General features: G+C 38.9%; 1 protein-coding gene across 2 annotated transcripts in view; it reads right to left on the bottom strand.

Moving 5' to 3' along the window:
• The window catches only part of dennd5a (DENN/MADD domain containing 5A), a 257,488-nt gene that overhangs the window by 167,203 nt on the left and 64,681 nt on the right, over window positions 1-25,604 (bottom strand). For both annotated transcript variants that reach the window (XM_072592284.1, XM_072592285.1), the window contains one exon: window positions 3,847-4,034. In XM_072592284.1, the coding sequence (XP_072448385.1) occupies window positions 3,847-4,034 (188 nt within the window). The remainder of the gene's footprint in view (window positions 1-3,846; window positions 4,035-25,604) is intronic.

Genomic DNA, 25,604 nt, shown 5'->3' with positions numbered 1-25,604 from the left:
CAGTAAGACAAAAACAAGTATGCATGATAATACCTCAAGAATATTGTTCTTCTAAACATTAACACTCAAAAGTTTTGCAGAAAAAGGTTGGACTCAAAAATGCAATCTTTACGCTCAACAAACGATACTTAGACCATTTCCAGGTCCTGATCCTGAGCCAAAAGAAATAGTCACAGTACATAACATTCAGAGAGGGCAGCCACTAATGGACAAGAGAGCAGTTTAGGCAGCTAGTTACTGCTGAAATGAGAGCCTAATTTACTTGAACAATGACAGCTATTTGAAAGATGAAATTTAAGAATCAGAGAAAGAGAAGAGGGTTCAGAAGCCTTCCACTGAGATTAGGGTTGTCCTTCATCAAGCCCTCCTGAGGTTGTGAGGAAGGGTGGCTAAGTTCATTTCCCTATGATGCTGGTTTCCCCCATCCACTTTCCAGAGGGTGGAAGTAAAAGGGCAGTAGCTGTAGAATGCAAGACTGAAGGTTGCTGAAACAAATAATCCACATAAAAGTAATCAAGAGGAAGAGGAACTGACAGTAGTTCCTTAAAAGTGTTCAGTGACCTTCTTTGTTCTGATGGAGTGAGTGCAATGAGAGACTCTAATACCCAGGATATACAAACTCAGGAAACAAACCAGCCTGATGATGCAAGCTGCTCCTAAACATGGAAAAATTCTATGGGAGAATTGTATCCCTCGGAATACTTATTGATCCATCAACAAGGTTTGGAGTCCAGCACTGTTGAAGCCCAGCAAACACTGTTGCAGGCAGATTCTCATGGATATTAGAAGGTCTTATTTTGTCTTTGCACAATGCCAAGGTGAGGGATATTACTAAAGGTGGACAGTCCAGATCACCACAGGTCACCACTGGCACTACAAGAGGGAAACAATGGAAATCATCAGATTGACTGTGTGGGACCTAATCAGAGAAGAAGAAATAAGCATACAAATTAGGTGAAAAAGATAGCAAAAAAGTGTATGAAACACACTCTTCCAAGTATGACAGTTTGCCAAAAACTGCATTTCAAAGCCATCAGCACAGCAGACACAAAGGTTGGTTCCCATGAAGTCCTTCTGCTGTCTCCCACAACTTCTGTCATGTCAAGTATTAGTGTCCTGTCAGAACAAGGAAGAAAGAAACTGAGGCAGCAGAGCCTGCACAGTCATATCCGACAAGCATGTTCTCCATTAAGTAGAAACACTCCTATTAGTGGGTCCATGAATGTGCTCGGTAGTATTGTATTTGGTGAAGGGAACAGCATGAGTGAGAAGGAAGAGATGAGAGATACAGAGACAGCTATGGGCAATCCTTTTCGGAGGATGGAGGCTAGACACAGCCATGGTCATTTGGGCACAGATGCTGTAATGAATGCATATGTCTCAGAGACCTCCATAGCAGTGCATAACTATGGGCTGAGAATGGAGGCAACTATGCTGCTTATACGTGCCATATCTCAGGACTTTGAGTACATAAGGCCAGCTCTTGAGAATGTAGCCTACCTCATGAAGAGCATTACTGGAGCACACACTGACATACACAGAATGCATACAAAACTTTGTAAACGGACCAGTCAATAGTTCTGGCAGTGCCCCAGCTGGTGCTTACCTCCATGTAAAGTATACTAGAGAAGAGTCCAAGGTAGGTCTGAGGCAGTTACCATTGAGGGCAAAAGAACTTTCCCTTACGGTGTGGCAGATTTAACCTCAATTCCTCTGACTCAGGTAACCATTTATCCAGAAAGGCTTGAGATGGAGAGACAGCTCCCGCAATAATGCCAGTGCAGCAACCTTTGGAGAAGCTCCCATGAGAACAAGCAGGCTGCCTCCAGTAGGTCAGTGGTGTATATTTCGTTTGTAAGTGTGTACATTATCACTTGAAACACACTGTAAATATTGGCATGATAGCAAACCTGTGAGCTTCCATTTTCTTTTTAAAACCAGGACCAGAGAGAGAAATAGTGAAGGCAATCAGAGTTCTTTGAAAAGTGAGTGTGAGATTGATAGATCATTCATTACCAGTTGCATCCTCAAAGGAAATTTTCTCACAGACTCCTGAAAGTAAGTTATGGGCCTTGCTGTTTTGCTAGATTAGAAGGGCTCAACTGAAAAAACAACAGCATGGGTTCAAGCCCCACCATGGCAGCTGATGGAATTTAAATTCAATTAATAAGCACATCTTATTACTAGTTAATTTCTCATAACTCAAGAATTATATGTACACACCGACCATTGGCTTGAGGGTGGTTACAGGATAAAAGGTTTACACAATCAATTTGCATGAATTGACTGATTCATTTTAACATAGACAGAAATTTTATAAACAGAAAAGTTGACACCAAGTAGATAAAAAGTTTACCGATTCCCTCTAAGACATTTTGGTCCAGTCCCCCTCCACTCTCAACATCTCCCCACACCTTCCAATGCAATCACAGACTGTGCAAAACCTGTCCATTTACCTCCTCCCTCCTTACTAATATTCCAGATGCACAGCTTCCAGGTGAAGCAGCAATCTACCTGCACTTCACTCAATCTAGTCTCTTGTATTCACTGTCACAATATAATCTGCTATACATTAGGGAGTCATTTTGACATTCAATATCATTGTCATTAAATCTGCTATCAAAATCATGAGGTTACCAGTGTTAGAGCAGTCATTGATTTTTCATTATTTTTATGTTATTCTTTTATCAATTTTGGTGGAGCTGTGAACTGGGAACTGTCAGCTAAAGATAACTTTTGGACTGTGTTTAAAAGATTGTATTAAAAAGAAAATAGACCAAATGAGTTTTTGTTTCTTCATGAGACCAGTTCTGGAAGTTAATTGGTTCCTGATTAAAAGGTTCTGCACATGCTCATGACCAGAGAAGAGCATTATGTTGCACAGATTGTAGAAGGTGGCTATGAATGAGGTCAGTACCTGGGAAATTTTTTCCAGCAAGTCTGGAAAAGACCTTATGTTCAGGCAGATGGCTGATATTGAACAAGGATTTCATGAAAGAAACAATCCGTCAGGGAACAGTCAGAGTTTGAATTAGGTTTTGGACTGTGTTTTCTGTGAAAAGGAATCTGGCTGTTGATGCTACAGTATGAGTTTTGCAAGCTTTTTGTCTAATCTGCTTTATCAACTTTTGGAAGTTCACATAATAGAAATCTAATTTGTAAACATTATTACTTTTATCTGCATGAACTGTAAAGGTAACCTAAATAGCACATTTACAAGAATAGGTATAAGTCATAACATGCATTCCAGCAACTCAAAAAAGTTCATTTGACAGCACCTTTCAAGCCCTTGAACTCTGCAACCCTGAAGGACAACAGCAACAAGTAGATGGGAACACCATTACCTGAAACTTAACCTCAAAGCCACAGAGCACCTTGCCTTGAGCTAGAATCACGATTCCTTTAATGCTATTCGGTTAAAAACTTCAAACTTCCATCGAAAGAGTACAGTTAATTTACATATATCAGGGGACTTCAACAGATCAGAATTCTGCTTGTCATCATCTGGGCTCAAAGGTAATTGAGGAAGAGCAGCAAATGCTGCCTTTGCAGTAATGCTTACATTTCATGAAAAAATATTTTTAAAAGTAAACTAAACAGATTTTACAATAATCTAACAGCTTTATGGTCATTCGAATTCAATTTAATTTCAAGGCTAAGTAGTAAAGTCAAATTTTCAATCTGCCATAGTGGAATGTTCTCTGGAGGAACATTGCAACATCTTGATCAACCATGCAGTAAAATAGTCAGCCTCTTCAGGAAGAAAAGAGTGTTGCAAAAGAGAACAGCTTTCTCACACAGCTAGAAATAGGACATAATTGAAATTAAGTGAATTAAGAGACTCACCTCTTGTGGTAGCTCTAATTTGGACCGGTCATCCTGCCCATTCGAATGTAAACCCATTAAGTAAGGAACAGGAGCATCTAAAAAATGAAGGAGCGATGCAGGGAGGATAGGGACATAGACATGCTGCCACTGACAGGGGAAGAGTATTGTAGTGATACTTTCTGCTACAGTCATCAGTCGCTGATAATCTGTTCATAAAAACACACAGCCATCGTTATTTTTAAGCCCACACAGTAATTTGCAACTTCATATTTGAGATAATATATTCAACACAAAGACAATAGTCTTTCATTCAAACAGTAGCAAATATGGCTCCTTATAAACCTTGTTAAAAAATCCAAAAAATTTTTTTAAAATAATAAAACTGGTAATTTTTATAAAATTATAAATGACTTATAAAAGTCTAATTATTGTATCACAATTTATAATCCAGTCTGTTAAGTGTGGGAGCCATCATATCAACACATTATAAACTCCATGGTACAGTACATTACATGAGGTGAAAAAAAACATATTGGAATAATTTCAGAGCTGTTGGCACAGACATATGTGGAATGAAAATCCTGCATCACCTGATTTCTGGATAAGATTTCTGCATTGCAAAAGTCTCAGCCGTCTTTGTTATGAGTTAAGGCATGACACTTTAGTTTTTAGGTCAATTCAGCCGTCAAAGGCATTTGCTAGCATTACTTCCAATAATGAATTACAATAAGAGAGGATTGGAGTAAGAGGAATGGAAGACATCCCATTTATAATAATAAAAAAAATTATTATATATAACACACTTTAGGTACATAAATCTTAATTCCTGTTTTTATGGCATCATTCAATTTTGTCATGTCAAACTTCTGTGCAAAAAGTTTCTCTATTCTCACTACTAACTCCATACAATTACTCGTATTCATCAACTGATCATGAATAATTTATGAGTAAATTATTTATACAATCCTAACAGAGACAGAAGATCTCTAGATTTGCATTATATAGACTGTATTCAGTATAGATTTTATAAACAAGAACTCCTCCCTCCTATAATTTCAGCTTTGAGCACCAAGCGCATCATTCAGAAATAGAATATGTACAATTTTGATAAATCCACTGTTGTGCAGATAAACACTCTGTAATTCTATACACAGATTTCTTGATACAATAACAGGATAAAGAAGAGTTTTTAAGAAACACTTCAGACAGATTGTTTTCAATGTCAGTAGGGTGATTGCCAGCATTTTATTTGTTATCAAAACAAATTTTTATTTGTTAACCTGGAAAAATCACCACCAAGTATCAATGTACACAATTTAAAAACCAATTTTGAAAATATTTTCCATATGTTATCATGTCAAACAGTAGACCAACTTTCTCTTGGAGACAACACTTACATTAACAGGAAGTTTAATACAGGTCCTTGCTGGCTATTCAGAATGTTAAAATCTCACCATTTTTTTTAGATTGATTTTGTGTTGACCAAAACTTAAAGCAACCAATAAATACAGCAGAATAAAACTCTTTCCTGCACTGAGCACTCAGATTCATATTTGAAAATATCCAAGGTAAATGTTTCGTTCAAAATTACTCAAGTTAAATGATCAAAGAACGCAAAATTTGCTAGAAGATCATAACCATTTAGGAACATAGGTTAGGCCATTCAGCTCACTGAATGGCAGAGCAGACTCAATCATTGGTGATAGGCTTTTCAGGCCTATTTTCCTGCTTTCTCCCTAACCTTTAATCACCTTGATACTCAAGAACGTATTTCTGTTTTAAATATTCTTAATGATCTGGCTTCCACAACCTTCTAATGACAATGAATTCACAGACTGACCACTCTCTGGCAAAATAAGTTTCTCCATATCCCCGTTCAAGAAGGTCTTCCCTTATATTCTAAGGCTGTAACCTCAGGTCCTCATCTCTCTTGCCAATGGAAATATCTTCCCGATGTCCACTGTACCCAGGTTGTTCAATCAGATCCCCCTTCACCCTTTTAAACTCCATCAAGTATAGTCCCAGAATCTTCAAATGTTCCTCATATTTTAAGCCTTTCATTCCTGGGATCATTCTCATGAACAGCCTCTGACCCATTCCAGGGCCAAGACATCTTTCCTGAGGTATGGGGCCCAAAATTGTTCACAATACTTTAAATGTGGTCTGACCAGAGCCTAATAAAGCCTCAAAAGTACATCCCTACTTTTATATTCTAGTCCTTTCGAGATGAATGACAACATTGTATTTGCCTTCCTATCTACCAACTCAACCTGCAAGTTTAACTTAAAATCCTAGTCCAGGTTTCTCTTAAGTCCCTTTGCACTTGCAATTTCTCAATTTTCTCCCCATTTAGAAAATAGCCCATGCTTCTATTCTTCCTACTAAAGTGCAGAATCTCACACTTTCCCACATTGTGTTTCATCTGCCACTTCTTTGCCCACCCTCTTATCCTGTCTAAATCTTTCGGCAGCCTCCCTACCTCCTCAGTGCTAACTGCCCCTCCACACATCTTTGTTTCATCTGCAAACCTAGCCAGAATGCCTTCAGTTCCTTTATCCAGATCATCAATGTATAAAAAGTGAAAGGTTGTGGTCCCAACACTGACTGTTGTGGAACACCACTAATTGTCGGCTTCCAACCCGAGAAGGACTCTTTTATTGCCACTTGCAAGTTTGATTCAGTTTGCTTACTTTAAATAATTAAATAATATAGCACGGAGGTTGCATTTGTAAGATCCCTATCAAAAGTAGAACTTATTTTTAAACTTTTGGATGCTACTCAGCTCACATGAATCCTGTCATCAGCTGGTAAATATAGTTCTCTTAATGTTTCAATCTCGGGTACCATAGACAATTAAATGATGTATACAGAGCTAGGTGTGTTGATTATTGATGATATGTCCAATTACCAAGAATCACAAAAATCTTAATAGTGTGTGCTTTCAGAATACAGTTTAGTATCCAAGTATTCACATATTTCATCCAAATTACACAACTTTGAGAAGTCATTACAGCTTTAAAACTTGAGTTATTCACAACAGCAAAGACATCTTTTGTTTTGCTGTGTCATAAACAAAAACAAAGCTGGTAAAGTAGGCCTAGGTTTTAGAAAGTGTCAATATAAGAGCAAACTGAACAACAGGACTTGAGATTTTCAATTTAACATGATCATAGATGAAGACGATAGAAAAGCAGTGGGTGGCTTTTTTATTTGGCTTTACCCAAATACTGGTGGGTAAAATAAAGGAAAATCCAAAAGGTATTTTATAAATATATTAAGGGCAAGAGAATAAACAGAGAAAGTTTAGGACCCATTGGGGCGAAGTGGCAAACTATGAATGGATCCAGAAGACATAGGTGAGGTTAATTGAGTAATTTGCACCTACATTCACTATAGATAATGACAATATAGGCATAGAAATCAGACAGGAGGACTGTGATATAGTTGACAAAATTACTATTAAGAGTCAGGAGATATTTATGATTTTAGTCGGCTTAAAATTGGTTAAATTTCTCTAGGCCTGAATGGCACATATCCCAGGGTGCTGTCAGTGTCAAGGGAGGAGATGACAGGGGCCACTGTGTTAATGTTCAAATCCTGTCTGAACGTAGGAAAGGTGTTAAAGGCCTGGAGGACAATTTATGTACCATCATTCAAGAGTAGGAATAATCCAGGGAACTACAAATCAGTGACTTTAACATGTGTGATAAAATTCTGAATGACAGAATTAAATTTCCAATCAGGCAAGAAATAATCAAGGATAACCAGCAAAGCTTTTAAGGAAAGAGTTAATGTCTGACAGTTTTTTTGAAGTGATGGCTAGGTGCGTCAATGAGGGTAGTGTAGCTGATGTAATCCACATGAATTTCATTAAGGATTTTAACAGGATGTCACATGGGAGACTTGTCAAGATGATAAGTCCATAGAAAACCATGACAATTTATAAAATTGTATCCAAAATTGACTTAGTGTCAGGATGCATAGGATGATTGTCGAAGATTATTTGTGTGACTCGAAACCTGTATCCAATATCCACTGAAGAGTTTGATGCCAGGTCCTTTGCTGTTTTTAGGGTACATTAATGATCTAGACACAAGTGTAGGAAATTTGATCATTAAATTCACAGATGACAAAACTTGGTGGTAATCGCAAGGAGGAAAGCCTAAGACTAGATGGTGATAATAAAAGGTTGGTCAGACGGACTGAACCATGGCAAATGGAATTTCATTTGGAAAAGTTTGAGGTGATACATCTTGGGAGAACTAACAAGACAAAAGAAATACACAATGAATGGTAGGACCCTAGGATATACAGAGGAATCCTGGTATTCATGTTGACAGATCCTTGAAGTCAATAGGATAGGTGGTTGAGGCAGTAAATGGGATATTTGCCTTTATTATTTCAGGCATTGAATACAAGGGCAAGGAGGTTATGATGGAGCTGTAGAAGATGTTATTTAGGCCACAGCTACAGTAATGTGTGCAATTGTGGTCACCATAGTATAGGAAGCATGTGATTGCTTTAGAAAGAGTGCAGAAGAGATTTATCAGGATATTGTCAGGAGCATTTCAGCTATAAAGAGATAGATAGGCTAGAGTTGTTTTCCTTGGAACAGAGATGGCTGAAGGGTGACCTGAATTAAGTAAGCATTGACTAGATAAGACTTTTTTTCGCCCTTACTTCAGAGATCAATAATCAGGGGCGTAAGGTGCAGGATGGTCAGAGGGGATTTAAGAAAGATTTTTTTCCGAGTCAAACAGTAGTGGATATCTGGACCTCACTGCCTGAAAGATAGAGGCAGGAACCATCACAACATTTAAGTATTTAGATGAACACTTGAAAAGCCATAGTATGCAAGGCTTCAGGCAAAGTGTTGAAAAATGAAATTAGATTAGATAGGTGCTTGATGGCCAGCACATACACAATAGGCTGAAGGGCCTTTTCCCATACTGTATGATTCTATGATGTAAATATCTACATCATCTGTTGTCAGGATGATGACATTATTTTCTATTTGCATTGATATTTGGTGGTCACCTTTGGTTTAAAAAAACAATAAAAAAGACATATCTTTCAAAATTGCTATGAAGTAGCACTGTTTTTGTTTAAATTAGGATTCATCTTGCAAATCATTAAAATATTCTATGCTCTCATGGTTCAGGTACAAACTGATTTACAAACTTCTAGCTTTCAAACTTTGTTTTGACTGAGAATTAAGTAATACTCTACAAGGCAACTGGGGTACTAGAAGTTATAAATGTCATGTTAGGAAAACAAAGATAACTGACTGAGATAAACAAAGGCATTATTAATGAGATTCAACATGCACTGCCCAGTACGGTCTCCTTCATTGCTGAGCACTTGCTGTTGTCACCTTACATAAATTTAAAATTTAAGAAAGCTCAACAATGGAAAATTAAAACTGAACTGTATTTCAAAAAAAAATTGACTTCGTATCTCCACGACTAAGTTGAATATATTGCTGCCTTAGATGCCTTATTCGTGAACTGAAAATATTATTGCTTGGATTCCTTTTAAATAGTGACTTCATTTCTTATACTTATTTGCCATTTTTATTCTGCTCACTTTTGGTCATACTTTAATAATTACAGTATCAAAGTTCTCCTATTTTAAGAAGTTGCGCATTTATGGTGAATGATATCAATGTGCAGCTTTGGCATCAGATCTTAAAGTGAACCCTACCACTAAATTAGATGTGGCACAACAATATAAAAAGTAAATATAATACCTTCCATTTTTATTTCATCATTTAAACAATCCTCCACTAAAACTGCCTCAGTATGTTTCTCCATGCCTCACATAACTATTAAGAACTTAAGATATAGGAGTTGCAATGGGCCATTTGGCCTGTTGAGCTGGTCTGCCTTCAACAGTATCATGATTGATATTCTACCTCAACCTCATCTTTCTGTCCTATCCCCATTTCCCTTATTACCCAAAAATCTATCAATCTCTTTTTTTGAAATGTACTAATTGACTGAGTAATCACAGCTCTCAAAAGTGATGAATTCTGAAATTTTGAACTTTTTTTTAAAACAGCACTCTGAAATACCAATCCTTTATTCCAAGATACAGACACCATTTTCTAGATTCCCCAACCAAAAACATTTTATCAGCATTTACCTTGTAATGCCCCTTAGCAACTTTTACTATGTTTCAATTAAATCACTTCTCATTCTTCTAAACCCCAGGGAACATAGGCCTAGACTACTCAATCCCTCCTCACACGACAATCTCCTCAACCCAGGAACCATTCTAGTAAATCCTTGCTGCAGTCTTCCACAGCAAGTATGCCAGTCATCAGGTACTATGCGTAGTATTTAAGGTTTGGTTCATCAATGCCTTGTACTTAATTTGTACTAAATCATAGAATCCCTATTATGTAAGCCGCAAGCCCATTGAGTCTACACCAACCCTCCAAAAAGCATTCCACCCAGACCCACCACCCCGCCTTCCCTATCCCTGTAACTCTGCATTTCCTGTGCTTAATCCATCCAGCCTGCACATCCCTGAACACTATGCCAATCCACATCACCTGCACATGGGCGGCACAGTGGCACAGTGGTTAGCACTGCTGCCTCACAGCGCCAGAGATCCGGGGTCAATTCCTGCCTCAGGCGACTAACTGTGTGGAGTTTGCACGTCCTCCCCGTGTCTGCGTGGGTTTCCTCCGGGTGCTCCGGTTTCCTCCCACAGTCCAAAGATGTGCAGGTCAGGTGAATTGACCATGCTAAATTGCCCGTAGTGTTAGGTAAGGGGTAAATGTAGGGGTATGGGTGGGTTGCGCTTCGGCGGGACGGAGTGGACTTGTTGGGCCGAAGGGCCTGTTTCCACACTGTAAGTAATCTAATCTTGGACGGTGGGAGGAAACGGAGAACCCAAAGGAAACCCATGCAGACACGAGGAGAATGTCTGTGTGGAGTTTGCACAATCGCGCCAAGGTGGAATTGAACTAGGGTCCCTGGCGCTGTGAGGCAATAGTACGAACCACTGGGTTACCATGGAACCCTAATACTTGCACTATTAATTTACATTAATTCAAAAACAAAGCAAAGCTGTCCAAAATAATTTTAATTAAAATCTTTAATATACTGATAATAATCTTTAACAACTTTAGTAATCCCAAGTCTCCATACTGAAACCAAATTCTGTAATCTCATTCCCTAGCCCATCTTAGAAATTTTTGAACTGAATTTCTTCCTTTGGCTGTTTGCAACTTTGGTGTCACACTTGACTGAGATGAACTTCCAACCTCTTTTTCACGCCATTGTTCCCAACTGCCCCTTTCTCAACTCATCTGCTGCAGAAAGCCTTATGTTTTTGTTACATAGAACATAGAACAGTACAGCACAGAACAGGCCCTTCAGCCCACGATGTTGTACCGACCATTGATCCTCATGTATGCACCCTCAAATTTCTGTGACCATATGCATGTCCCCAATGACCTTGCTTCCACAACTGCTGCTGGCAACGCATTCCATGCTCTCACAACTCTCTGTGTAAAGAACCAGTCTCTGACATCCCCTCTATACTTTCCTCCAATCAGCTTAAAACTATGACCCCTCGTCTTAGCCATTCCTGCCCTGGGAAATAGTATCTGGCTATCGACTCTATCTATGCCTCTCATTATCTTGTATACCTCAATTAGGTCCCCTCTCCTCCTCCTTTTCTCCAAAGAAAAAAGTCTGAGCTCAGTCAACCTCTCTTCATAAGATAAGCCCTCCAGTCCAGGCAGCATCCTGGTAAACCTCCTCTGAACCCTCTCCAAAGCATCCACATCTTTCCTAAAATAGGGTGACCAGAACTGGACGCAGTATTCCAAGTGCGGTCTAACCAAAGTTTTATAGAGCTGCAACAAGATCTCACGACTCTTAAACTCAATCCCCCTGTTAATGAAAGCCAAAACACCATATGCTTTCTTAACAACCCTGTCCACTTGGGTGGCCATTTTAAGGGATCTATGTACCTGCACACCAAGATCCCTCTGTTCCTCCACACTGCTAAGAATTCTATCCTTAATCCTGTACTCAGCTTTCAAATTCGACCTTCCAAGATGCATCACCTCACATTTATCCAGGTTGAACTCCATCTGCCACCTCTCAGCCCATTTCTGCATCCTGTCAATGTCCTGCTGCAGCCTACAACAGTCCTCTATACTGTCAACAACACCTCCAACCTTTATGTCGTCTGCAAACTTGCTGACCCATCCTTCAATCCCCTCATCCAAGTCATTAATAAAAATTACAAACAGTAGAGGCCCAAGGATAGAGCCCTGTGGAACACCAGTCACCACTGACTTCCAGGCAGAATATTTTCCTTCTACTACCACTCGCTGTCTTCTCTTAGCCAGCCAATTCTGTATCCAGACAGCTAAGTTCCCCTGTATCCCATTCCTCCTGACCTTCTGAATGAGCCTACCATGAGGAACCTTATCAAGTGCCTTGCTGAAGTCCATATACACCACATCCACAGCTCAACCCTCATCAACTTTTCTAGTCACATATTCAAAGAACTCGATAAGTTTTGTGAGGCATGACCTGCCCCTCACAAAGCCGTGTTGACTGCATTTAATCAAGCCATGCTCTTCCAGATGGTCAAAAAACATATCCCTCAGAATCCTTTCTAACAACTTACAGACGACAGACATGAGACTTACTGGTCTGTTACCTCTATACTTGGTTATTCAAGTACATTTATGGCTGGTTTCCACATTCCACACTCCATTAATTGCACTCGATTCACACTCATCCAAACATGCTGCCAATGTCTTAACAGACTCGAAGATCCACTGATCTATCACCCGCACTGGCTGATCTTCATTGATCCCTAGTCAACCAACAATTTTAAGCGGTTATCGTTATTTTCAAATAGTTCCAATGGCCTAATTCCTTCCTATCTTTGCAAACTTCAACATACTCACCAACTTCAAAGATATCTGCACCCCCTCAATTATATTTTCTTGACTATCCCTAGTTTTAATCAGTTCAATCATAATGTAAAAAAGTGTGGTGCTGGAAAAGCACAGCTGGTCAGGCAGCATCTGATGAGCAGGAGAGTTGACGTTTTGAGCATAAGCTCTCCATCAGGAATGGGGGGTGGGAGCCCAAGGGAGCTGAGACATAAAATGGAAGTGTGGGGGTGGGACTAGGGGAGGTATCTGGGAATATAACAGATAGATAGAGGTGGGTGGGTGAGTGATGGTGATAGTGGAGGATGGAGCGGATAGGTGGGAAGGAAAATGGACAGGTAGGACAGTTCAAGAGGGCAGTGCTGAGATGTAAAGTTGGATCTGGGATAAAGTGCCGGGAATGGAGGGTGGGTTGATGGGGGGTGGGGAACACCGAAAGAGGTAGTTACAGAGGGAATGGACTCTGCAGACCACAGATAGGGGTGGGGAGGGAAATATATTCCAGAGAGACCATTCTCTCCATGGATATGGTCTCCACTCTCGACATCTTCTCTTGCCACTACAAGGGGTGTAAAACCTGCGCCCACACTTCACACCTCACCTCCATCCAAGGTCCCAAAGTATCTTTCCACATCCAACAGAGATTTTCCTGCGCCTCCAAATACCTCATCTACTGTACCCGTTGCTCTCAAATGTGGTCTCCTCTACATTGAGGAGACAGGATGCGAACTTGCAGAACGTTTCAGGGTACATCTCCGGGATACACACACCAATCAATCCCACCGCCCTGTGGTCGAACACTTCAACTCTCCCTCCCACTCGGTCAAAGACATGCAATTCTTGGGCCTCCTCCACAGCCAAATTCTTGCCACCGAACATCTGGAGGAAGAACAACTTATCTTCTGCTTTGGGATTGGCAACCACACAGGATCAATGTCAATTTCACCAGTTTCCTGATCACCCCTCCCCCCACCTTATCCCAGATTCAACCCTCAAACTTCCCACCTATCCGCTCCACCCTCCACTCCAACCTAACATCATCACCCCCCACATCCATCTCCCTATTACATCCCAGCTCCATTCCCCCCAGCTCCACCTCCCTCCCATTTATCTCTCAGCCCCCTTGGGCCCTCACCCCGCATTCCTGAAGAAGAGTTTATGCTCGAACTGTCAACTCCCCTGATCCTCGGATGCTGCCTAACCAGCTGTGCTTTTCCAGCGTCACACCTTTTGCCTCTGGATCTGCAGCACCTGCAGTCCTCACGTTCTGGTCAACCGTAGAGTGGCCATGCCTTCAGTTACCTAGGCCTTAAAGCTTTGGAATGCCTTTCCTATATCTCATCAACTCTCTTTCCTCAAGACATATCTCCTTATACATCCTTAGTATCAAATTGTGCTTCTTTGCATGTTTTATTATATTCAAGATGCTATATAAAAATAAGTTGTTACTTACTTGGAGCTGAAAGGAAAGAAAAATTAGGCACAAGTAATTTCAAGGTAATACCTTGTTCAGCAGTCAGAAATAGAACTGAAGGTGAAGACTGAATGAGGCATTAGTTTGAATCAAAGTATTGAAATTTTTACATTAAATTACAACGTTCATAGCAAGGATCATTACAAACATAGCACAAATCCAGGCTTTTAGTCCAAACAGGCCATTGCCAGGGTTAGTGCTCCACATCAAATCTGCCCATCTTTCTTTATCCAATCCCATCAACATAGTCAATTCCTTTCCACTGAATTTCTTTTTATTCTCGCTTCTCTTTTAATACATTGAGTTATTTAAACTCTTCATGGTATCAAGTTCGATATTTTACAGCTCTCTGTGTAATGAAGTTTCTCCTGAATTCATTCTTGTTTATGAGTGACATATTGTATTTATACCAATACTGTAGATTGCTATATACATTGAAGTGTCAAAGCCCTTTTATATAGAGTATAATGTGAACCATCAGTGCTGTTGTACAGCATATGAAAAGATTAACACCAGCTTAAAATTAATTCGACATTAACATTTTATGAAATAAATTCATTGCAAGGAAACCTTTAACTTTAACCAAAAGATTGAAAACTGTTAAATTCATCATCTTTGCTGTTCACACAAAGAGTTAATTGAATTCAGAGTTGCTGTGGCTATGGCATCTTGATAAGAATTGCTCTCAAGATCAGATTTGGTCCTTTCACTTTCAGAATCATCCCTCCACAAATATCATCTTCCTCTCCCACCAAAGAATTTGCAATTCCACATTTTTTGAATGCTCTATTAACAGCTTGTGCATTTGTAGCATTCCACAAATTGATGAAGCAAACACACAAACATGCAAGTCTATTTCCAATCTTTGAGAAGGGTTTTTCTCCTACAATTACTCACTTGGTCTATTTGGTTCAAACATGATCCTTGAATCGCTTGTCAAGGCATAAATCCAAAGATTGAACTCTAGATCCTTAGTATAAAAACAATTTGGGTTATATTTCGGAATGGAATCAAAACATATCACGTCCTAATATCCGGAGGGAAACGGATTTCCTTGCACATCGAGATTTTGAGGTTATCAGAAGTAGATGGGAATCGAATTCAAACCATATCACATCAGCCATGATCTTATTGAACGAAAGAGCAAACTCAAGGAATTGAAGAGCCTACTTGTGCTCTAAATGTGTATGTTCAGATGCTACCAGAATGCCTATTCTACACATGATCAATTCACAACATCATTCGATCCTCAACTGTTGTCATGAACACACACAAAATTGTCTGCAGGGAAACTGGACCTTCTACATGTTGTTACGTTTGAGAACTTACTGCAGTCTTTTAGTTCTGTCAGCCATGGAAACTAGTGTCACCTTGAATCTTGGTGAGGTGATGGCCTACTGGTATCATCGTGAGGCTGTTAAGCCAAAAACCCTAATAATATTCTGAGGACTTGGGTTTGAATCCTGCATAAAATCATGAAGGGCATAGATAAGGTGAATAGCAAAGGTATTTTCCTTGGGTGGGGCAGTATAAAATTAGGGAGTATATTTTTTAAGATGAGAGGAGAAAGATTTTAAAAAGACATGAGGGGCAATTTCTTTTCACAGAGAATGATTCATGTGTGGAATGAACTTCCAGAGGAAGTGGTGGATGTTACATTTAAAAGACATTTGGATAGGTACATGAATAGGAAAGGTTTAGAGGGATATGGGCCAAATACTGGCAAATGGAACTTGTTTAGCTTGGTAAACCTGGTTAGCATGGACAAGTTGAGCAGAGGGTCTTTTTCCATGTGACAAGACTCACATGACATTTGACTCCAGACCTACAACAATGTGGTTGACACTTAACTGCCCTCAGAGTAATTAGGGATGGGTAATAAATGACCAGACATGCCCACATCCCATGAATAAACAAAAACATAATCCTTACATCCTGGGCTTTCATTAGGATGGTTTTCAAACCTTTCCACTCCACAGGTCTTGATGGACATATTGAAATTCAGAGGCATCTCATTCATGTTGCTAATATGACAAGTGAGTACTTATGCTTTTGCTGCAATCTAATCAAAATTTGTAATTCTGGCAGAGAGATCTCTGAGCAATCTTGACCTTCTGCAACAACACCAGAAATTTACTTTACGCAAAGACACTACTCAAACTCGCTGCTGCTTTGAAATCTTTGCTGGATTCAGGATTTGATTTAGTTCACTTAAGTGCATTCTTCTCTGTAGTAATGTAACCATGCAGATGTTCGAGCACATATTCTGATATGTACTTTTCAAGATTATGTTACTGGCTACTCCTGATCTCATGCCACATTTGATCTTGATATCTTGTTCCATTCTTTCTCCAGTTTTTCATTAACACCAATTTTGTTCACTGCCATATAGTTATTTGGCAAGTTAGCAAATATTATAACATTTAATTCAAAAACAGCTTAATATCTTGTTGTTTTTATTAGAAAACATCTCTATTCGTCAGTACAAATGGTCTGCTCTACATAGGTGTGTTTTTAAAATTAATGTGTTTCCTTGGTAACACAGCAGCCCCCACTCTGATCTCATGCATCAATTTTAAAAAGGTGAAATAATATATGCCTTGTTTAGTTAAAAAATTGGAGCCAATTCTTAATGAAAGTATAGCATTTCACAGCAGCAAAATCATTGTTTGGGGGTGGGAATTCAACATGATTCATTAAGTAGAAGTCTAAAGATGATTTGTGGCACCAGAAAAATCGGGCTATTTTATATGCCAGATCAACATATACAGTACAATCAACAGTAGTTGTGGTCTGCTCAGTAAGTGGAATTATCTTCTCTCCACCTAACCCATAAAACCCATTCATAAATGTGAGATCTTTTAATAGATCATTCCTCAATCTTCCCTTTTCAGGGTAGACCCAGACTTTTCAAATGTTATTAAACAGGTATAATCCCAGTTCTAAGATCATTCAGGTAAATTTTTTTTGCGCCTTCCACCCTTATCACCATATGCTACATATAATATTGAGACTGGAACTGTTCACAGTACTCCAAATGTGGCCTAGCCAAATTTTCTTACACATTAACTTTAGCTTGTGTTTTTTAATACTATACTTATAAAAATTAGATCCAGTGCCTTGTTTGTTTTTTAATCTGTATCACTACTATTATTACTCTATGATGGAAAGACGATGGTCAAGGAGAAGGCTAACTTAGAATTAAACATCATTTTCGATCTGTTAGGATGAATAGCTGTTTCTGTACTGTAAATACTTTTTAATAGAGTGATCTATTTGCAAATCTTCCTGATAAAGTCTTTAGTGTCATATTTTCTTCAATAACACAGTTTCTAAAACCTATATAGATATCCAGATCAGTAAATGTATTTAGCAGTCTTGCCACAAAGAATTTGACTTCATATTTTTCTCTATAAACTTGTATTGGCCACTTACCCCTAAAATCTAATTGCTTGTTCACATTTCCCAAATACTGAACTACAGAAGCAATCATTCCAACATTCACAAATGAAACTGCAATAGAATATTATTTCAACGATTCCATCACACACTGCAGCATAGACAAACTACAAAGAGGCGAGAAAAATCACCTATACAGTGAATTCAAAAAGAATTGATACCAATGAACACAGTCCACTGATTTCACATCAAACTCAAACAAGCAGACAAAACACATCCAGAAACCCTAGCCACTCTCCCCTACATCAAAGACATCTCAGAAATGACTGCCAGACTACTCAGATCTCTATGCATCAAAGTAACCCATAAACACAATAAAACAGCAGATTATGAACTTGAAAGACCCCTCTAGAGATAAGAAGCAAAACTAATGTACCTTGCAAGAACTAGAACAAACACTACATTGGACAAACAGGCAGAAAACTAGCCACCAGGATACATGAACATCAACTAACCACAAAAAGACATGATCAGCTCTCACTAGTACCTTATATACGTATGAGGGAGGATACCACTTCAACTAGGACAACACATCCATCCAAGGACAAGCCAAACAGAGACACACGTGGGAATTCCTAGAAATATGGCATTCTAACCGGAACTCTATCAACAAACACATGGATTTGGATCCATTTACCATCCCCTGAGAAAACAAACAGGAAATGACATTGCCACCAGAAATGACGTCACCAGCCCAAGAAAACCAAAACACCTAAATAAAAAGCAGGTCATACCACCAGTGCTTCACCGGAGGCTCACTGATTATATTACCTAGTATGGCGATGAAATGTCTGAAAACAAACCTTCCAGCTCAGTGAGCAAACTTACATCCAGAATGCTGTGTCTATCACACATATGAACAAGGTGGCACATGGATTTCATTGCTGGTGTGATATTAGGTGTACATAGATTGTAAGTGCAAAAACCTAGCACATCAAACAGTGTGTCATTTTGATTGTTCACAACAAGAAGGTATGACTATACTTATCCAGCTTGTACTTGCAAAATTCTAAATGGAGTGTCCTATATTAGATGTGAACAGCATTTGCTAAATAATCCCAAATGCACAATTAATTACATTGACAACTAATTTAAGATTCTTTGAACAAGGGTCACTGAACCTAAAGCATTGACTCTGTTTTCTCCCCACTGATACTGCCAGACCTGCTGTTGTGCAGCAGCAATTTCACTCTTTGTTTAGGATTGTCAAACTGGATCACAGTTTGGCATGTATAATGTGCTAAAGCTACATAAACTGATATACAGGACGTTGTTATTTGCAGACATAAAGAATATGCCTCACACTGTGCCCGCTTCAATCAACAAAATAAATGCCAACCATTCTTCAATGTGTTTCTCAACATAATGTCTGACCAAACAGAGTCAGATTCATTCTCCCGGCTTTAAAATTTTCAACAAAGTTTGACAGTTAACAGTCTCATCATTAACCACACGCGCTCCATGGAAATGCCTCTAACAATCAAAGTCCATTTTCCAATCAATCAGTACTCTCCTCTCAAATAAATGTTGGTTTCCCTTTTCTTTGATTTTTTTGTGAATTATTTTGATTGCAAGATGAAAATATGGGCTGAATCTTACTTTTTTGGACAGCGGAGATGGCTATCTAAGATTACAAAGAGATCTTGATCAATTGGGTCAATGGGCTGAAGAGTGGCAGATGGAGTTTAATTGGGATAAACGATAGGTTTTGCATTTTGGCAAAAAAAACAAGGGCAGGACTTATGCAGTTAATGGTAGGACCCTGGATGGTGTATAGAACAGACAGACCTCAGGGTTCAGTTATATGATTCTTTTAAATTTGCAAAGTTAGATAAGGTGGTTAAGAAGGCATTTAGCACGCTTGCCTTCATTGCTCAGACCCTTGAGTTTCGGAGTTGGAATATCATGTTGAAGCTGTAGAGAATGTTGGTGAGCCCTCTTCTGGAGAACTATTTGCAGTTCTGGTCCTCCTGTTATAGGGAGGATATTATTAAACTGGAGAGGGTTCAGAAAAGATTTACCAAGATGTTGCCAGGAATAGAGGATTTGAGTTATAAAAATAGATTGATTTGGATGGGACTTGTTTCACTGGAAGATAGGAAGTCGAGGGGTGACCTTTTAGGGGTTTATAAAATCATAAATAAGGTGAATATCATAGGTCTTTTTCCTCGGGTGGTGGGGGAGGTGGGGGGGGGTGGGGGGGGGGGGAGGTGAGGGCTAATCTCTTTACGCAGAGTGGTTTACATATAGAATGAACTTCCCCAGGAAGTGGTGGATGCAGGTACAGTTGCAATGTTGAAAAGACATTCGAATAAGTACATGAATAGGAAAGGTTTGGAAAGATATGAGCCAAACACAGGCAGGTGGAACTTGTTTAGTTTAGGAACATGGTTGATGTGGCTTGGCAGCTTAATGTTCCAGGATACAAATGCTACAGGAAGGATAGAAAGGGAGGCAAGAGAGGAGGGGGAGTGGCATTTTTGATAAGGGATAGCATTACAGCTGTACTGAGGAAGGATATTCCTGGAAATACATCCAGGGAAGTTAATTGGGTGGAACTGAGAAATAAGAAAGGGATGATCACCTTATTGGGATTGTATTAAAGACCCCCTAATCGTCAGAGGGAAATTGAGAAACAGAATTGTAAGGAGATCTCAGTTATCTGTAAGAATAATAGGGTGGTTATGGTAGGGGATTTTAACTTTCCAAACATAGACTGGGACTGGCATAGTGTTAAGGGTTTAGATGGAGAGGAATTTGTTAAGTGTGTACAAGACAATTTCCACATACATTTGATTTAGTATGTGGATGTACCTACTAGAGAAGGTGCAAAGGTTGACCTACTCTTGGGAAATAAGGCAGGGCAGGTGACTGAGGTGTCAGTGGGAGAGCACTTTGGGGCCAGTGGCCATAATTTTATTAGATTTAAAATAGTGATGGAAAAGGATAGACCAGATCTAAAAGTTGAAGTTCAAAATTGGAGAAAGGCCAATTTTGACGGTATTAGGCAAAAACTTTCAAAAGCTGATTGAGGGCAGATGTTCGCAGGTAAAGGGACAGCTGGAAAATGGGAAGCCATCAGAAATGAGATAACGAGAATCCAAAGTATATTCCTGTCAGGGTGAAAGGAAAGGCTGGTAGGTATAGGGAAAGCTGAATGACTAAAGAAATTGAGGGTTTGGTTAAGAAAAGAAGGAAGCATATGTCAGGTATAGACAGGATAGATCGAGTGAATCCTTAGAAGAGTATAAAGGCAGAAGGAGTATACTTAAGAGGGAAATCAAGAGAGCAAAAAGATGACATGTGATAGCTTTGGCAAATAGAATTAAGGAGAATCCAAAGGGTTTTTACAAATACATTAAGGACAAAAGGGTAACTAGGGAAAGAACAGGGCCTCTCAAAGAACAGCAAGGCAGCCTTTGTGCAGTGCCACAGAAAATGGGGGAGATAATAAACGAGTATTTTGCATCAGTATTTACTGTGGAACAGGATATGGAAGATATAGAATGTAGGGAAATAGATGGTGACACACTGAAAATATCCATATTACACAGGAGGGTGTCTTGAACCACATAAAAGTGGATAAATCCCCATTGATTAGGCTACTGTTGGAATATTGCATACAATTCTGATCTCCTTCCTATCGGAAAGATGTTGTGAAACTTGAAAGGGTTCAGAAAAGATTACAAAGATGTTACCAGGGTTGGAGGATTTGAGCTTTAGGGAGAGGCTGAACAGGCTGGGGCTGTTCTCCCTGGAGCGTTGGAAGCTGAGGGGTGACCTTATAGAGGTTTACAAAATTATGAGGGGCATGGATAGGATAAATAGACAAAATCTTTTTCCTGGGGTTGAGGAGTCCAGAGCTAGAGGGCATAGGTTTAGGATGAGAAGGGAAAGATATAAAAGAGACCTACGGGGCAACTTTTTCACACAGAGGTGGTACGTGTATGGAATGAGCTGCCAGAGGAAGTGGTGGAGGTAGGTACAATTGCAACATTTAAAAGGCATTTGGATGGGTATATGAATAGGAAAGGTTTGGATGGGATTGGGTTGGCTTGGGTTGGGATATCTGATTGGCATGAACAGGTTGGACCAAAGGGTCTGTTTCCATGCTGTACATCTCTATGATTAGTTGGACCAGAGGGTCTGTTTCCACACTGTCTGACTCTATAGTTCTATAAGTCAGAAGTGCATCAGGTTTTTGGAGGGATTTTACACTGTGAGGCGTAGTGGCTTTTCTCACCATATCCTAACAAACCTGCCTCATTTACTACCCGCCTGTAACCTGAATTGTATGATAACAATACAAAATTATGGTGTCACTTTATTACAGCTCAGAGCTACACCAATGGATATGGGTTACCATTGCCAGACAAATGAGAACAATATTGCCAGGCCAAACTTATTCATTTTCTCAAACATGCAGGATAGAATTCTCATCAGACAAGGATGAAAATGATGCAACACCAGCATTTATCCTGCAGAACCACTTCAGCTACATAAAGGGAAAGTCAGAGTCTAACACCCTACAAGGAAACACTTTTTTGCAGAGGTTTCCATAGAGGACTGTGAGCCTAGACTTTATGAAATCATGACACTTGATGGAGCAACACTGTAGAGGAACAGAAGCCAGCTCAGATGTGTTCAATATGTCAATTATGTACGGTTAACACAAATGAACATACCTAGGCCACAACATTGTAATATAACACCAGGATAATAATTAACATTCTTAAGACACATCTGCAGATGCACAGCAGCTAAGCAAAATATCCCTACTTTCAGAAGTTCACACCATAAGACTTGTCAAACTGCTGAAACAATATATGGACTCTCAGACTTGCAAATTTCAGAATTCCTCTCACTGTGAAGTAATTTTATTATTACCTAACATCTGTATTTTTACTTGTAATACATGACAGCTACATTGGAAAAATAGGGGGATATTATGTTGTCATCTTTAGAGTACTGTTCCTTAAGTGGTCACCATGCATACCCTGATATTGTCATGACCACAGACTCTATGTAATGTAGTACTCCAGACACAATCTGTGCCAAGGTTATTTTGTACTGAATATAATAATTTAATTTTACATAAACCCACCAGAGATCTTCAAGTTAATGATATCCATAAACCTTATTTGTGTTACATTTATATACAGTACAAAAATATGATTAGGCAGCTAACCTCACTAAGAAAAAATAAAATGCAACATTAAACACAAATAATAAATTTACAAGAGAGAGAGGGTATCTGGTATAGACAAGAAGAATAAAGTCAATGCTGTTCAAATGTCCTTAGAGTCCTTGAGTGGTTAGATTTTTAAGATGAAACCATGGTTGTTTATTTGTAGACTGGTGACAATGCTTGCAGGTATCTTTGAGTTATCAGTGACAGCTGCTTGCTAATTTGCTTTTTAATTAGGTGCAGTTTTCAGAGAAGTTGACAGAAATAGAGAAAAGAGGCTGAATGATTACTCACTCAAAACAACTTCATATTTTCTTTTCGCTGCTGTGCATAAAGAGCAACTACCCAAATATGATTCATTTGTATATTTCCATTGCCTGATTCCATTGACTTTCCAAGCTGGCTGTCAAGCAAGCTTTTCTTCTCCAAATATATGAAATTATCACATAAAGGTGAATTAAGACAGGAAATATGCATTTCTGGATGCTGACTCATATTTCTTTATTTTAATGTCTTTAGATAAAATGGCAATTTCAGTGCAGGTGTGCGTAGTTTATATTACATGCATCTCCTCGACTCACTCAATATGTGATTATAGCAGCCCTTTTAGGCCGACACTTGCCCTTTAAGAATTGCATTTGCTTACACCAGTGCATTCATATCATGCAATCCTTGAATTTGAACGTTTAAATGGGTTCCAGTTCAGGTCTAAATGGGATGTGGTTATAATTGCAGGGAAGTGGGGAATGTCCCCTGACATATCCTCACTCCACCACTTTCATGTCCTAATTTTCCTCTGTCCCCCCACTTCCTGCATCCTCACTTCCCTTCTTCCCATGGCCTCACTCTCCTCTTCCCTCCACCTGCAACTCCCCAACTGACTGACACCCAATGAGGTGAATTCTTCCAACAAATATCAGTTAATCAATAGAATAGAAAGGATTTTGCTTTAATTAATGTACATTAATGGGCATTTGGTACATCTCTTCATCTTAGATTGTCTGTTTTTATTACGATATAGTTTTCTGTCAACATTTATTTTCCTTCTGTGGCAATCTTTACCTAGCAAGTTAAAACAAAGTAGTTATAGAAGTCAGATTGTAAGACTACATGAACCAGTTACAAGCAAAGAAGGTTTTTCAGTTGAATGCAAAATTCCATGAGGTTCAGGAAAACTAGAGTAAGGTCAGATGGGTTCGGATGAGTTTTGGTGGTGCAGGAATCAGTCCAGAGGACTAATGTCAAAAGAATAACACTTACAAGAGAGATTCATCATTCAAAACTCCTAGAAGACTGTAAAGACATGAAAACCATCCAAATAATCAATTCATGCACAATAATAGTTGTGTATAATCCAGAACATGACTAACCGTTTGCATGTAGAAGCCAATTTACTGAATTGAGTTAATATCCAATATTAACTCGTCAACTCACTGAAGAATCAGTTGACTTCAATTTGCAGGAGTGAATTGAATTTGACAATCAGTTGTCAGATAATCACTGGATTATGATATACTGAACAATACTTATATTGGCTTGAAATGTTTTAAGTCAGCAAGGACACACTCTACTGCCCTTTAAGAAAGGTCTAGTGATCTCTAGTTAGGAAGTTCATTTTTCCCCAAAGCAGTCGAAATCTGGTACTGAAATAAGAACACATCTTGGTGTGCAGTAACAGTGAGGTTAGCAAGTGGGCATCCATTAAATTATTCATGCACTGTTAGCTTCAAGTTGAAAGCATTTAAAATCTTTCATGTTTCAATTCAATTTTCACATGATAAAATAAAGACAGGACTGCAATAAAGATAGAAGCTAAAACAAAGATGCACACTTTTGAAAACAAAAGTACTTAAAGATGTTGAATGTTTAGTTATGCAAAAATTTGACAAGATTACAAATATAAAATTAATTTTCAAAACTAGGAAGCATGTTTAGTAATAATTTTCCACAGGGGTTTCTCAAGGTAGTACAATTTATCTTCAGCTATTTTATCAATTACTTTTCTCCATAAAAGGTCAGGAATGGGGATGTTTGCAAATGATTGCACAGTGTTTTGCAAAATACAGCATAATACTTCCAATGTTTTTGGAAATAAATAGAATGTTGGATAAAATAGAGGAATGGAGAAGGTTATCGATACAATATTATACCTGTATTACTGCCAAGCAAGCTTCCCATGGCAAGTAGGAGTATCACTCAACGAAACTTGAAAGTTCATTTTTCTTAACCAAACATTCATTTAAAATCTTAGGTTTGGTGTTTGTTAAGATAGTTAAGCAATAATTCTATGTACCTGTCTGCCACTAAATGTCTGCAAAGATTCAGCTTGTTAGAGTTTACTGTTTGGCCAGCATGTGGGAGAAACAGATATTTAAATCACTCGTAGAAAAGCAAAGAATTGGCAAAATCCAGAGGTTAAAATCAAGGGTGAGAAGAAGGCAGGAAGATTAAAAAGCCAAGGTCACTGTAATGGTGGAGTTTCAAGTCTCACAAAATTGTTTAGGATGGACAAAAGAAATCCTATCTACCAAGCCAGCTTGCCACAAAATGGGTTGATAAACTCGAGTACTGGTATCCAGGCTGGAGCAATTACTACTAAGGAAAGCAAACAGGCCAATGGAGAATGTTTGGCTACTAATCAAAACCCAGAAGTGAATCTGGGTGGCTACAAACTAATGTTTAAAATTAGTAAATAAAATCACATACAAAAAACTCCAAAATCAGGT

This window comes from Chiloscyllium punctatum, chromosome 22 (assembly GCF_047496795.1).
Source record: "Chiloscyllium punctatum isolate Juve2018m chromosome 22, sChiPun1.3, whole genome shotgun sequence".
NCBI lineage: Eukaryota > Metazoa > Chordata > Chondrichthyes > Orectolobiformes > Hemiscylliidae > Chiloscyllium > Chiloscyllium punctatum.
Note: the sequence above shows the minus strand (reverse complement) of the source record. Positions and strands in the feature narration are given on the sequence as shown.